This window comes from Ascaphus truei, chromosome 1 (assembly GCF_040206685.1).
Source record: "Ascaphus truei isolate aAscTru1 chromosome 1, aAscTru1.hap1, whole genome shotgun sequence".
In the NCBI taxonomy this organism is placed as follows: domain Eukaryota; kingdom Metazoa; phylum Chordata; class Amphibia; order Anura; family Ascaphidae; genus Ascaphus; species Ascaphus truei.
In genome coordinates this window covers 159583437-159599926 of record NC_134483.1, presented here as the reverse complement: position 1 = coordinate 159599926, position 16490 = coordinate 159583437, and the positions used below count along the sequence as shown (strand labels likewise).

Genomic DNA, 16490 nt, shown 5'->3' with positions numbered 1-16490 from the left:
CTGTACTTGTTTTATGGTCTCGCCTCTCCTTTACCACAGACTAGAGTCCATCCTCCCGCATTTGTACCTTTTTGAGGAACCGGCGTTTAATCTTTGTTGTCATTTTTACATTGGTTTCTGTGTTATACATTAAAAAAAACGAATATAATGTTGACCACATCAGCATAATGTGTTGTATAATGTGAATTACTGACCAAATTCTATTACATTTAGAAAGTAAAAAGCAGGGGTAATCTCACTGGGATAAGTAATTAATTTAAAACTTCAGTAATGATGAGCGGTTTTGTCTGGGAAATGTCACAGAGGTGTGCTCAGTAATGTTCTTTATACCTCATGCTCCCATAGCTCTGATCAAGAGATTTTGATCCAATCTTGTCTTTGAAATCAATAGTATCGTGTTATTCGCAAACATCGTAACTGGAATATGTCGGTAGCAGATCTTTGGAAGGAAAGGAAGAGGTATATTGGGGTTACAAAATAATAAAAGCATTTAGCTATTGATTACTGTTTTTTGCAATATGTTTGGCTTTTCAGATAAACCCAAGTGATGACAAATTGTATGTATTGCGATTATGTAGTCTTCAGTGCTGTCTCTGATGTACAACGATTCCTAACTTGCATTTAGATGCCGTTGAGTCCGGAGACCACAAAGTCTTATTGTCTTATATTTGTGGAATAAAACTGGCTGCTATTTCCCTGATTGAAATTGTGGATTTGCGATCTATTTGCTCACTGTGTATAATGTGATTTTATAAAAAGAATTAAAAATATTTGACTGTGTACATGATTGGGGCTGCATAAATAAATACAAATATTATACCTTGAAAATGTACAATGTAAAGCTTCCAACAAAAACAAAACACCCGAACGCTTTTCAGTCGCCATTGCATTTTTTTTAAGGCGCCTATTACAGTTCACAAAGTGTGTTAATTATTTGGTGCGCTAAGTTGTATTCTCTCCCCCTCCCCAACTACCTTGACAATGAATGCTGTACTGTGTGTTTAAAAAATATATATCTTAAAATGATGATTTAAATGAATACACTATAGGCCGTTACCTGGGCTGATACCTTTATTACAAACTCCCTGTTGGTAATTCCAGGCTAAGTAACTATGATTGCGTACCATGAAGGATTGTAAATCCTATGTAAAACCTGTACATAACCATTGCCAACGACAACGTGGGAAGAAAAGATTTGACGTCCGGTGTGAATCACTACACAGACAGGTGTTTATATAACTTTATTGTGCGTGCAGCAAAGAAAACATGGCAAGCTACTGAAAAACAATTGTTGGCTAAACTTGTGCAGGAGAATTAGTTGGTGAAATGACTGTAAATGATGTATGGTAACAGGTGTCGTTAGCAGCCTGTGCAAATGAATGCTCGTTAGTTGGCATTTCTTTCAGTAATAGCCAACTTCAACTGTTACACTAAGCGAGAGCTGATTTTTCTTGTGTTGATTCTTCAGACAAATAAGCTTTTCCTTGCACATAGAATGTCCTGGTTGCCCTGTCTGTGTTTTGGAGTTGCCTGCAGTGCATTGTTTTTCATTGTATTGCTTGCTCCTCTAGCACCCAGGGCTGCAGACAGATTTCCCGGGGCCCAGGACTAGTTACGACAGCCCCCCCACCCCCATGTCGTCGGTCTTGCAAGCCCACCACCCCCTATTTCACACCTCACGAGCCCCCTCTATCCCCCCCCCTTCCCATGTATTTTTCTCCGTCTCCCTTTCTCATTCACCCTCTCTCCCCCCTTTCATCAATTGCCCCACTCTCACTCAATCCCTTCCATCCGCATGTATTTCTCTCCCCTGCGTCTCTTACTCATTTTCCGCACTCCTCTCTCTTCCCCTTCATCAATTATTCCACTCATTCAATCCCCCCTTCCCCCACACAGACAAACACACACATACTAACTACATACCATAAAAACCACCCCCCAAATACAGCTGTCCCGGGCCGGTGCTGCAAGTTGGGTTGGGTCTTACCTCTGGCCCGGCTGCCGGTCCTGTCGCTGCTGGATTCCGACTCTCCCCTCTTCCCAGCTGGTGGCTTCCCTCACTTTGTCCCACACCGAGCTGCTAGTGCGCACCGGGCCTCTTGCTCATGCCGGTGCGCACCGGATGCTGAGCCCAGTTGGTTTCCGGTGCGCGTAGATGTCAGAGAGGCCTGGCACACGCCAGCATCACAAGCCCGGCGTGGGACAGAGTGAGGGAGAGGCCCGCAGCTGGGGAGAGCCGGGGCCCGGCGGCAAGAGGGCCCAACTTGCAGCGCAGGCCGGTCGGGCCAACCGCAGCCACTGGGCTCGGGACACCATTCCCGGCTTTCCCCCCTTGTCGGCGGCCTTGCTAGCACCAAAAGGAAGATGGCAGGGTTTTTTTCTGGATAGCAATCAGTAACACTAAACCAGAGCTCTTCACCCTGTGGGATAACTCCAGCCCAAGAATAGTTTGCGAGTGACTAATCATCTACTCCAAATTTCAGTAAAGTTGCTGAAGCAGTTGAAGTCGCAATACTGTCTGGGAGACTTTGGAAGCGAGGGTCCTCTGGAGCGGAAGCGCTCGATTTTCCCTGCACTCCTTGGCTTTTACCAGTGCTCCCTCTAGGGGAAACAATATTGCTGCCAACGGTTGCAAGATCTGCGGGCCCATAGGAAGATGCACAATTGATTGTGGTTTCCTATTGGTCAACACCAGCGCCCATGTTGATTTCTCCATGAGGGAGCACAGGCACCTAAAACCATAAGCATCTTGGGAATTGGGTGGTTTCCCAGGCTGAAAAACATTCTGGTGGGAATGCTCCTTTTTTACTTTGTTTTATTTAAAAAATAAAAATTAATTTCCAGTTAAGATAATAAAAATAAACACACAATCCCAGCAAGGTCTAACCCCAGAACCCACCACATCAACCCACCTGTGTCAAAAGGAGTGCTACTGAGCGTGGCCAAATGTATACAACAAAAGAAATAAATACCCAATGCTACATCCAATGGGATCCAATTTTCAAAGCTAATATTAGGACCTGCATACTGGTCATGCCGTGAAGTGACTGCAGGGTTATAACACTTTGGCCAAAGGGTTTAACTAAATGACCCTTACTCATGAGAATACAAACATTGAAGTATTTAACTGTGTATTTTGTCACATTGGATGTAGCATTGGGTATTTTTGTATTTTGTTGTATAAGATAATAAATATGATGCACATTTTGTAACGTTGCCATTTTTTCCTCTTGGAAATATAGTGTGTGTGTGTGTACACATACACACCAAAAAGATAGAAGGCACATTAGTGAAATTATCTAGCATGTATTCAGCAAGTGCACGCTTCATAATTGCGAAAGACATACATTACCCAAACCGAGGTCCACAATAAATGAAGAGGCTGCACGCTGCATTGTGTGGAATCACAAAATGTGTATTCGGTGAAAAATTGACAATAAACCTACGTTTCGGTGCCTTTCAGCGTGACTTTTATCAGAGGGTGCAAAGACATGGACAGTACAAGGAACTTTAAATACCCCAGAAACGGAAGGGCAAACCAAGTAAAAAGCCTGGAAACAGGATAACAATCCTGGCGTCCACTAGCTACCAGTCCAATGATTCACTGGAGTTCATAGATAATCATAAATCAAGGCTGTGGTATAGATCCAGCTTTTTCTATGGTCTTCTGTGCATCTACTGAAGGGCATATACAAAAAGATGGAACGGTAATGGGTATTGAGTCCTTGAGCGTCCATATGTCACCACTTCAGTCATAAGAATAGATTATAATCCCATATGCATCGATGGTCTTCGTGAAGATCCATTGGACAACATAATCTAATTTCACATCTGAAAGAAGCAGCATCCGGGTATAAAGCTGATAACAAACTCCAATAATAGTGAGTAACCGGTAATGTTGCACCAAGTCCAGCAAAAAGAATAGGACTAAAATAATCCATGAGGAATGTTGGGCTATAGTCCTGTACGGGTCTATGGTGGCCTTGGAGAACCAATGGGTGGGTAGAGCAGTCTAATTTTGTAACTGTAAAAAAGCAGGGATAGTGTTTGTATTTTACAGCAAATACAGGTAATCTAGTAATAAAGTGAGTAATAGGTAGTGAAGCACCAAGACCAGCACAATATATCCAACCATGTAGGCCATTTGGATCCTATATCATTAACAGGCAGTCACCTAAATGGTCTACCTTTAGTACCTGATAAACAAAGGTATGGAAAGGTCATAGTACAAACCGATATATATATATCTGTGTCAAAAAATGCTGACTCTAAAGAGGACTTGGCAATGCAGTTTGAAAATACTTAAGAATACTTAAGAAGGCCCAATGCTAACCCGAAGGGGATCCAGCCGATGTACCGCATCCGAAATGAACCCACATGGACACAGAAGTAGTGTGTACAGAGCTTCAGAGAAAGCGCTTCAAATATGAGGGGAATACCATATTGCAAATGGTAGGTTAATCTATTGGGCCTGGGTAAGCACCACCAAAGAAAACCCCAGATATAGCCCCTTGTTATCCAAAGCTGAAACCGCTAGTCATAGCATGACTCGCATAGTAATCCAATCTACAATAGCTACAGGAAGCAAGAAAGGTTCAGATTGAAGATAATACGAACTTTCAATTTAAGTAGGAGCTTGTTCCTGTCACCGCCACAGGGTTGGACTGGTACATGTGCTATCGTCATGCAACACAAAGGGTAGCCAAGCTGTGGTTTTATTCTTTAAAGTGTCTTGCCTCTGGCTGAAGTTTTAAATCATCCTTGCTCTCTGTGCAAAAGAGCCTTCTTAATGGTGGAGCGGTTAAACTGCTGTTTTACCTATGTCCACACGGACATCTGATAAAGTACACAACAATTCTTGAAATCGTGAATTCTGAGTTTAGAACGATCATGTGAATGGGAGTACGTTGTTTGGCTATGAAACTTTGTGCCATGTTTAGTAGTGCAAAGTCAACTTCTGTGGGGTTGCTTGTGACTTTACGCACCCTTAGCAGTTATGCGTAAGGAAGGCCTGCTTTAAGCGGTGCTGGGTGGTTACTAGATGCATATAGTAAGGTGTTTTGTCTGTTGACTTGTGATATATCCCGGTGCCCCATATTTCTTATAAACTGTGGTATCAAGGAAATTGACTTCCACGTAGCTGCAACTCATTGTGAAACCTATGGATGAGGGTATCTGATTTAGGTGATCAACAAACTGTAGCAACAGTGGTTTGGGACCATTCCAAATACAAATTGCAAATCTCTATATATCACAAGTGTGTTAGTGTATTTGGAATAGAGTTCATCATTCATAATGTGTCTGCTCCTATGGGTCCATGTATAAATTGTCATACGTTGGGGCCATGTTTGACCCCATAGCAGTGCCCATCATTTGTAAATAAAAGGATTTTTCAAATGTGAATTAGAACTTATTTTCAATAACAATCATCAGTAATAAGAGAAATTCAGAGGGAGGACCAGGGTGTGCTAGATCTACAGTAAATGACTGCAAATAACGTCAATGTCCCTAGTGTGGAATATTTGCATAAAGGCTAGCCACGTCCAAAGTGACAAGATTCATGTCTTGCATTTTATCTGGTATTGCAGCAACATTGTTAATGAAATCTGTGGTGTTTTTGTTGTACAAGGCCGTTATGGTGACTTTGGTTTGTAAGTTAAAATCAACCTACTGAGATAAGTGCAACGGGACTCTAGCGGATATAATTAGTCCGCCGGGTGGGGGTGGATTTGTGGATTTTTTAATAAATTATAAAGTATTGGTATGATCGGGTGGGGTTATAAAAGGAATCGACTGGTTTCCTCCGAAATCCAATTGTTGTTAATACCAAGTTGAATAATGGCATCAATCTCTGTATTGTGCAGTAGGGTCACCCATCACACGTTTGTAACATTGGGGTACATTTAACAGCTGTTAAATATCATTCCTGTACATGTCATATGGCATCAATACTATCCCTCCTTGTCAGCTACCCGTATGATCATTTCAGCATTGTTTTGAAGCAATTTCAGTGTTCTATATTCATCCCGAGTGAAGTTATGCCAGCTGGTCTTATAGAGTCGAATCTTGTGTTTGATTTCGCGTTCGAGTAAATTTATAAATGTAGCAATACTGTGATTACTGCTCCAGGGGTCAAACGTACTTTTGCCTCTGAACAAGGTGTGTGTTGTGGAGGGAGTAATCTGATCTGGTGTCTTACTGAAAAAATGCTTACGCTTCAACTGCTGATGCAATTTGTATACAGCGATCTCCCAGTCAAAGGGACCCTGTGAATTTGCTGGGACACACGAGCCCCTTGCTTAAGGCTGCGCTTATAGTGCCGGCGACACGACATCGCATCAAAACAAACGCATTGTCGCCGTCGCTTATAGTGCGCGCGATGGTGCGACAGCGCTACCAAAAATCTGGTAGTCACGGTTTGATTTTTCTGGTGACGGTCTCTCCTTGTGGCCAATCAGGAGCTTCTCTGTCCCTCTGCCTTCCCCTTTTATGACGTCACTGGCCTTGTAGCCAGCGATGTCGCCTAAATTTGAATTGCAACTATCGCAATGGCGACGGGATAACGTCATCGGTCGCGGCGCCATTGCCGGCACTATATGCGCAGCCTAAAACACATTTCTTCTGTAGCAAGGATTTGTCTAGACACGTATATAGACTATGTCTATGTAATATATATTTTGGAAGAACGGCAGAATATTGCTATGTAATTGTGTATGCATATACACATACTGTACACACGCTCTGCAATATTCTTCCGTCTCAAAATATGCTTCTGGTCAGACCCCTTTGAAGGACTTATTGAAGATCTGGTCTGTAAACAGATTTTTATTTTTTATTCTCTGAATTCTATGAATGTTCTGTTTAATATAACCTGTTCTGCTTTTGTTTTGTAGAGGGAGCCCCCAAATAAAGCTGATACCACACTATAAAGAACAATGTGCTCCAGCGTTGAATTTAGAAACCAAAAAAGTTCTGGATTTGCAGGCTTCCATCACAAGGTACGAATTGCGTTGTCTTTGACGGAAATGTTCTGAATAACAAACTTTCAATGCTTAGTCAGCCGTAGCTACTGGGTATTTGTTATCAATGGACTTGTTTAGTGATAAATGAGGATTAGGCTTATCTGTGCTGCATATCGTGTTTTGCAAAGGTGCAAGCCCAAATACCGGTACTTTTATTTATTTTTTTACGATCTTTTATTGAACCGTGGATTCTTGCAGTGATGTTCAATTTTTTTTTACACTATAGCAGTCCATTGTTTTTTTTGTTTTGTTTTTTTGTGGGTGGAGGCTGCCAGCTTCAATGGAGAATCATTATTTTGTAATAAATTGTTTAACATGTTAGCGGCAGGAATGTAACGAAAAATAAACTGTGTGCTAAATGTTCTTTTAGAGTACTTTAGCATAGTCTCTCAGAATCCTTTATGATAAAGGGATTGTAGATGTAGTGAGAAGACAAACATGACATTCAGCACTGGCTTAAAGCCCTATGCTTGCCTGCATCACATTGCAAAAGGCTTGAATGTGGTCCTCTCCTGCAGCATCCAGTCCATGATGGAAGATCTCCTGGTGGCCACTGCGGACGGTTTGCTCCATCTCATTCACTGGGAAGGCATGACGAATGGGAGGAAAGCCATCAATCTCTGCACAATACCATTCTCTGTCGACTTCCAGCCTTCAAGAGGTAATGTGGCTACTTGGCCTTTCACCATTCCGTCAACAATTTGATTTCATTAGCGAGGGTCAATATAAAATACGAAATGGCAATAAATATATGCAGAAATATATATCGGTTTCTTGTCCATGTACTAATTTTACAGCTTTGAGAGCTTCGGGGCTTGTATCATTTTGAGCAGTGTTACATGCCTAGGTAGAACTATCTCTTGAAATAGAAATATTTCATACAGTCAATAGGTGTAATTTTTACTTGTAGTATTCTTACACTTTATTTTTACTTTTATTAATGGATTTGTGCCATTTAAGTGGCTGGAATTCTGTTCCCTTTACACAGCCACATCATTGTCTTTACAATGGCACCTGAAGTACAAATTTATATTGCAAAGATTGTATAGATATTAATGGAGTCCTCTTACTGTATGCTCTGTGTGGCTCTTCTGGTATTAGCCTTTTGCGCTCACTGGCGTATTAGTAATACTTGCGCCTAAGAAGCCACAAGACCTTTTCTCTAGTTCTGATGCAAAATACCATAATGTCTGTGTTTTGCTGTTCAACCGCAAAAAAAAAAGGCTCACCTCATTCTAATGTTCAATGGTTCTGCTTTATTTCTATGTTTTTTTTCTTCTCATAGTTTTTTCCCCCCCAGTATATAGTGATGCACCTTAGTGTCGTAGTTAAACCTGTCTAATGCTAATTAAGTGATTATCAGCGGGTAAGTCTGAAATGTAATGAAGTTTGAGTAAAAACAAAATTTGCTTTTCAAAATGTGAAAACAGATGACATTTCTGTCCTTAAGGAACATTTAATTTTTTTTCTTCCATTTCAGATTTTACATTCAATAGTATGGGCCCTCCCAGGCTATAATTTTTCAATACTCTGGATATGTTGTACTATGCTTAATAATATGCATTCAACGATGATGCATCAAAACCATGAATACTTGAGCAAAGAAAACAGTAGCTATTTTATAAAATCTCAGGAAGCCTAAAACGTTTTAACTACTCTACGGTGTTGTTAAGGAATGTGTACTTTTCATTATGTAATATTACTTTGCCAGTCATTCTGTAAACATCTACTTGTACCGCTGCCAGAAACTCTGCAGGCACCTGCCTTACATCAATCAAACAGCATGACAGATTGAGCTCTTAAAATCCCACACAGGCTCATCTTAACCCCTGAACGGCTCGCTCCATGTTCCTTGAAACACATTTCTTTTCATTGATTAGCTGTGATGTCCCTCCAAAGGGTTTTCAATGTAAAATCAGTACTCTTCTAATTATTAAATCGAAAAAATACAACTTATTAATATGTAATTAAGGCCATATTTAGGTCAAGTCGAGGGAACTCCAGTGGGACAATTTCTACAGGTAAAAAGAAATTGCTCCACTGTTAAAGACTTTGAGAAGCAGTCAGAGGTGATGAGTGAAAAATTCCTGAATAGAGGCTACAGCAAAAATGGCATTAACAAGGCGTATACACGTGCTAAAAAATCAGACAGAAATACCTTGCTGTATCGTAAAAAAGAAACTATTGAGAACCAGCTAAGTCCAATTAGAATTATTGGCACATACAGCAAACAATGGAGGGAAATTAAACGAGTGATCCAGAAGCACTGGTACATCCTCCTAGAAGATGAAATATATAGGAAAGTGCTTTCTGACACCCCCTCCATCACCTACAGAAGATCTAAAAATCTGTCAGACTCTTGTTCACAGCCATTACAAAACACCAACAATGGCAACATGGCTGACGAACACCACAGTTGGCACCTTTAAATGTGGGACCTGCAAAGCTTGCAGTCTCATTAACCCCCAAAAAACTTTTCAAAATGTAAGTGGTTCTAAAAGATATACCATCAAAGATTTTATCAATTGTAAAACGTGTGGAGTTGTCTACCTAGCTACTTCCAAATGCGGCATGATGTATGTTGGCAAAACATCACGCCAACTGCGTCGCCGCATTTTAGAGCATACAAGTACCATTAGGAACAATATGGATACACCCTTAGCACGACACATAAATTTGTTACATCGAGGGGACATAACATGTGTTCAATTTCAAGGAATTGAACATGTCACCGTAGGACTTCGCGGAGGTGACTTAGACAATGCCTTGCTAAGAAAGGAGGCAAGATGGATCTTCAACCTGGGAACACAATCCCCACATGGTTTGAATGAGGATTTTAATTACTCTGCGTTCCTATAGCAATAGTTCTAATGTTATTGTTTTATGGTAACAGAACATCAACTCAGGCTATGGTGAGATTGATAGATTCCATTAGACGTATATGGTACATTGGTTATATGCTCTATAAATATACTCATTGACTTAGCACTGACATTGTGCGATTATATTTGAATACCAAACAGCACCAATATGTCACCACGCTGAGCACAATAGTAGCTAGAAAGAACACCAACGCAAGTCATTAGCTTCTGTGGTATGTTTATTTTAATGTTATACTTACCTTATTTTTAGATTAGTGGATTAGTCCTGTTTGAGGCAATATCAACATCAGTATATGTATGTGGTGTGCCAGTCAGCGTTGCATCGAGTGACAGGTTCACTCCCATTTGATGACATCATGTTATCACCATGGCAACCTCATCCTTTAAGAAGCAGGTCCTTTCAGGGAGCCTCCCACCCCCGAAGAAGTTCCGTCCCCTAGGAACGAAACGCGCGTCGGGATGACGTCACAGTGACGTCGGTTGCGCGACAATCACATAGGTGTTTTGTCTTTGTCTGCCGGAGTACAGCTGCTTGTATAGTTTAACAAAGATGTGGGCCACAAATGTGGATCCCACTAGCTAGAGTGAGGTATATGAGTGTTGCAAATGTTCTGCTGTGAATGTCAGCAATAACGAGTGAACGCAGATCTGCAGATACTATTTGGTACCGTGAGTAGACCCCACGTTATATATCTCCAATAGGATTAATTGATATTTATTTATGATCCTTTGTTGTTGGGTCGGTTACCTATGTATAATTGCTAGGGTGTCATTTATTGCACCCTGTCTATTACTATAACACCTGGATTACTAATAGTGCGGTTGTACATACAATATAAAGTATATGATGTCACACAACATGATTGAGCACTAATCACCACATCTGGCAGGATTACCCTATTTTCATACCTCAGCCCCGTAGGGGTTTGTATCTACAACACTGTACTGAACGTTTGGGTGTAAATCTCACACCTTGCACTTATTGCAGGATACACCCAGCATATTTGGCTTGTTTGGGGTTAATATACCTATGCCATTTGACAAATAGAGAAACATATATTTGGTCTCTCACAGCGCATCCCTTTAGGTTTTAATCACTTCTAGTGTTTACAATGTTTACTTGATTTTGAATAAAAATTTATTATTTTGATTAGCTAAGTAGAGTGCATCATTAAGGGATCTTTCCTCTCCGATTTATATTCATATGTTGTTATCCCTGATAGCACCTGTTTAGATTGTAATTATCTTTAGCTGAGCAGGAAGCCCCCTCCCCCTTTCCAACGCTCTAGCTTAGCCCTATATAATAATAGTGTAGCAGTGAGGGAATGGTTCTTCATGTATATTGTTACTAAATACCTGGATTCACCAACTACTTAAGGTTACTTAGTGTCCCACCCCTGCTGCTAACTTTAGTTATCACTCCATTGGGCTAGCTAGTAAAGTGGTGGGCTTGTCTGCTCACCCTGGCTGTTTGCACCTCTTTTAGCCTCCAAGACTTCAATTTCAATTGTATACTGGAGTATTTATACATGAGAGGTGTTCTTGGTGCATGTGTTACGCTATGTAATTATTTTTACTCTTTATTACACAATTTCTTCGGTAATATATGTTTTAAGTATATAGCATTAAAAGTTATATTTTAATTAATTGGTAGTGTGCATTTAAGTGAATTTTTCTTTGGAGTACAATCACTTTGTACTCCTCACCTTTTTTCTGATTCACTTCAGTTCACAGTTGCACCTACTTTCATTTACAATTATCGATTGCAAATTTTGATTATTATTTTTCATACCACAATTAGTATGGTTTAGTTGATCACGTCCTACCCCTCCTCTTTTGTTCTTTACTCAAATAAAGCATCATAGAAGCCGTTGACATTAATCGGCCATAAGGTATTTTCCACCAATGCATAGTTACGTAGAATATCAGCTTTAAAAAAGATATGTCCATCGAGTTCGCCTATGTTACATTTTGATGAGGGATACTTATCCTATTTTTGTATTTACAATATATAGATCCGGAGAAAGGTAAACAAAAAAACTAAGTGATCGTTATCCTATTATGTCTCATAAGGAGAAAATGTTTACTTATTTGGTATATCCCTGAGTACGTTTCCTTTTTGAACATGCGTCTAACCTTTTCTTAAAGATATTTATTGTATCTTCTATCATAGTCTCCATGAGTAATGAACATTTTAACTGCCCTTACCGTAAAGAATCCTTTCCTGCTGGTGAAATTTCCATTCCTCCAATCTCAAGGGATGACCCGTGTTTGTACTGCCCTTGAAAGTTCCTTGTTTTGACCCTGAATATATTTGTATATTGTTATATACCCACGAGACGCCTCTTTTGTAATGTAAACCAATCTAAGTCCTTTCTTTCTTAATATGTCAGACGTTCCACCCCCTTTATTAATTTGATGGTTATACTCTGCACTTTTTTTCCCCATAATGTCTCTTCTTTTTTTTTTTTTTTATGGAATGGTGCCCATAACAATACTCTATTCAATGTGTGGTTTTACTAAGTATTTATACCGGGGCAAAATGATGCTGCCTTCCACCCATACCCCGTTTTGAACCAAGATAATATTCTATTTGCCTTTTTAGCTACTGTCTGACATTGAGCACTAGACTGCTGTCTATAAGCATTCCTAAATAATTTTCCATCGAGGATTTACCTAATTTTGTGCCATTTAGGTTGTATGTTTCCTGATTATCCTTGCTTCTTGCATAACCTTACATTTATCTGTATTAAACCTCATCTGCCAAAGTTTCCAGTTTATTCAAGTTCTTCTGTAGATACAATTGCATACCTTACATAATTTAGTGTCATCAGGAAAGATGAAGACTTTGCCCTCTATACCAACCTCAAGGCAATTAATAAACAAGTTAAAATGTAGTGGCCCCAGTCCCGAACCTTTGGTTACCACATCTATATATTTACGCCAATCTGAAAATGTTCTATTTATGACAACTCTCTAGAACCTATCCGTCAATCAGTTTTTTTTTTTTTTTTTTTTTAATTCATGTGCAAATATTTTCACTCAGACCCATATCCTTTGTTTTGTACTCTGACCTCTTGTGTGGCACTCTTGTCAAAAGCCTTTCTTGGGGCGTAGCACAAAAAGCAAGGAAAGCGTAATGCACCCAATATTTTGCACTACTTAGTCAACATGGTCCTTAATTAGTTGTTGTTAAATAAGTGCCTGCTTGCTGAAATATTCTGGAAGTCACAGTCCTCCAGTTGTAAAGTGTTTAGTAGTAAACAAGAGCGCACATTATGCTTTGCAAAAATCTGATCAGGAGGATGCTGATGATGTCCACCTGTGATTATAAATGTAAGCGCAACACCTGCTTGACTGGCTCACGGTGTACCGTTTATATGTGTTTTCTTTACCAGCAGGTTCATTCTTGGATTTTGGAGACGTGCACATCAAAGATATGGAGTACTGTGTAACCTTGGATGGATTTGCTGTTGTATTTAATGATGGACGTGTTGGTTTCATAACACCAGTATCAAGTCGCCTCACGGCTGATGTAAGTCCCCTTTGCTACACACAGAAAATGAATGTGTTAATATCTGTGTGTATGTACATACAGGGCTCGACAAGCCCACTCACCCGAGGCGAGTGGATTTTGGAAGCTGGAGAAGCGGCCTCCCAACCCCTCTATGGCTGCCCGAAAATCCACCCTCTGTGGCGCGCCCAATCAGGGCCGTGACAGGGGGGGGAGGCAGGGGGGAAGAGAGCGAGCAGGGACAATGGTTCTTGCAGTGTCTGTGCTTGACTTCAGATGGGTGGCCATTTTAAAAATGCACAGGTTTTTATTATTTTTTTTCTTGTGTGGGTCACCGTCTGTTGCAGCCCCCCAGTCAAACTGTGACGTTGTGACTTTTCTCCAGTGTAGCTTTCCTGCCTGGATGTGTAGCCCTTTAATTCTGGTCACATCTGTTCTTTGTTTTGTTGCTCAGGCTGTTGCAGGAACTGTATGCAGGCAAAAGCACAAAAACATTCCCAGGCAGTCTCTGGGACCCCTTTAAAATTCAAGGGCGATGCCACCTCTGGTTTCCCCGCGGCCTCCGCAGTCAGCCCCAGGCCCCTCAGGAAGGTGGGACCTCCCGGATCTCTCAGGGAGCTTAACTTCCGGTGCGTGCGCGCGCCGACATCAGAGGGCCCGGCGTGGGAGTTAGTGAGAAGGGAAGCCCACCGTTTGGGGAAAGCCGGGGCCCGGCGGCCACGAGAGGTCAGGTCCAACTGCTCTGTCTGACCGCCGGGCCCCCCGCAGCCAGGGGGCCCGGGACACTTGTCCCGACTGTCCCCCCCTGTCAGCGGCCCTAGAGGAGATATTGTCCATTTGATGGACCTTTGCGCAGGTGAAGAGTGGGAGTCCTTGTGGGCGGGAGTTTGAACTCTTGTCCTGTATGCAGGTCGCGTGCTAGCTGGGTGCCGTACGTGACAGACATGTGCTTGATAATTGTCTTTGAGTAATAGCACTGTAGGAGTAAATTAGAAAATAAATGTTATTAAAAAATATATATACTGCTCAACCCCGTTATAACGCGATCCGTTACAACGCGAATCCGCTTATAACGCGATGTAAGCGTGGTTCCCAATTTTCAGATTTATGAATATTTTACAACACGATTATTCCTATCTTAAATACTTTATTGTTCAATGCATACAATTGTACATTATTTGTAACGCATTCTGCTTTTAACACAATGTGATTCTTTGGACCCCAAGCACAGCGCTATAAGGGGGTTGAGCTGTATATACTTTTTCAAAAGTCTAGTTTTGATTCATATTTTTAAAATTTGTATGCATTTTGGCTGTAGATGCTTTCAGTTACTTTTTTTTTCTTTTCCTTTAGATACAAATGTCCATTAATATGATGTATATGTGTCTCAAGCATATACTAGTATGCACAGATTTTAAATGTATCTTGTGAACTGGAATTGGAGAGAAGTTTTCTGTGCCACGTGGCAGACCACTGTTCCTCTAGTCGTCAGATGACATACTGTAACTGTTGCTGGTTGGCGAACGGAAAGTAGTAGAACGTTTAGACCAGGGGTGCGCAAAGTTTTGTAGCTGCACCCCCCCCCCCTCCCCCCGTGTGGCAGCCCCAGCGCTCGCACGCCCCCCCCCCCTTCTCTGTGACCCGACGTCAAATGACCCCGCTGGTCATGTGACAACACGTGACCCCGCAGTGTCATTTGATGCATGTTACAATGGCGACGCGTTCATCACATGACCCCCCATGTTGCATAGCGATGCGTCCAGAAGACTACAGAACCCTGGTAAGTTGAGGTTGCAGAGGCCTCGCGCAGACTCCCGCATTTAACTTAAATGCCTCGGGGAAGAGCGCTGGGCCGCTGCAATCGCCACACCCCCCCAACATAATGTAGCGCCCCCTAGTTTCCGCACCCCAGGTTTAGACTAGCAAACGGTTGTGTACATGCTGAGGTTATTCAGAATGTGAATATTGATTTACCAAAGAACAACATCTATCAAAAGGATCTGTTTTTAAGTAATGATATTGGCCTTGATCGGCTTCTAAGCACTTCCCAGAATGGTATGGCATCGTTCCATTATTTTGATGGCTCTAAATGCTTCTTAAAACAATAGCTTTTTTTTATTATTATTATTTATTTATTTTTTTTATAATGAAAGGTCTATCTATACTCCTGGTTTATGCTACAAAACACAATACATCTTTTAGAACAAAGGGGACTTTATTGGTTTTTTCCCCTCTACACGACCATAGATTGTTGTCATAAGGAGAACCACTATGTTGACACGCTTTCAGTACTTTTTTTTAATGTTTTCGTTTAATTTTTGTGCATAATCTCATGCTGTAGTCTGAAGCTTTGTTATTCGTGCCCATTTTTTTTTTTTTTTTATTCTGTTTGTTTCTATTGAATTAAATTATTGTTCAAACTACCAGAAGGTCGATGTTGACTTAAATAATGATTTTGAATTGTGGGTCACATGGCTTTCTATAGTTAAATTGAGACATTCAAGCTCTAGTCCCAGAAAGGTACAGCTCTCCAAATATAGGAAATGTACTTCTAAGGGCCACCGACTGGAGCTTGCAAAACGTGGCATTCAGAAACTGGTCATTTCATTTTCTCCTATATGGACGAGGAATCATATACCATGTAATAAACAATAAGAGGGACTGGAAAATGGGCATCACAAATACAAATCTCATTTGTGGGAATTGTTCCGTTGTGGCATAAAATGTTACTAAACCTTAAGTTTCATTTACTTTTCATAGCGCTAATAGTGTAGAGATGCATCCGATTTACTAGTTAAAGGTTAGGTCTGTCATAGGGTCAAATTGAACAACTAGCAGTGATATGCTTAATAGGTTCTTTGAATGACTTTTGAAAATAATTGTATACATATGTCTTTATTTTTGATTTATTTTTTAAACACTTTTGAAAGTTTATCCTGACAGTGTTTGTAAATATTGCAGCATTCAGTTTATGGTGGGTGCTTCCACAAATCATTTAAAGATACTTTTATAATTATTATTTTTTTAATTTAACCATTTTGTTGCCAGAGGGGCCTATTGCAGTCATCTATG

At 40.8% G+C, this 16490-nt stretch overlaps 1 protein-coding gene across 3 annotated transcripts in view; it reads left to right on the top strand.

Moving 5' to 3' along the window:
* RIC1 (RIC1 partner of RAB6A GEF complex) overlaps window positions 1–16490 on the top strand; it is an 82132-nt gene that overhangs the window by 36038 nt on the left and 29604 nt on the right. For 2 of the 3 annotated variants that reach the window (XM_075596655.1, XM_075596635.1), the window contains exons 4-6: window positions 6894–6998; window positions 7541–7683; window positions 13303–13439. In XM_075596655.1, the coding sequence (XP_075452770.1) occupies window positions 6894–6998; window positions 7541–7683; window positions 13303–13439 (385 nt within the window). The remainder of the gene's footprint in view (window positions 1–6893; window positions 6999–7540; window positions 7684–13302; window positions 13440–16490) is intronic. The other variant, XM_075596646.1, reaches the window with a different exon arrangement.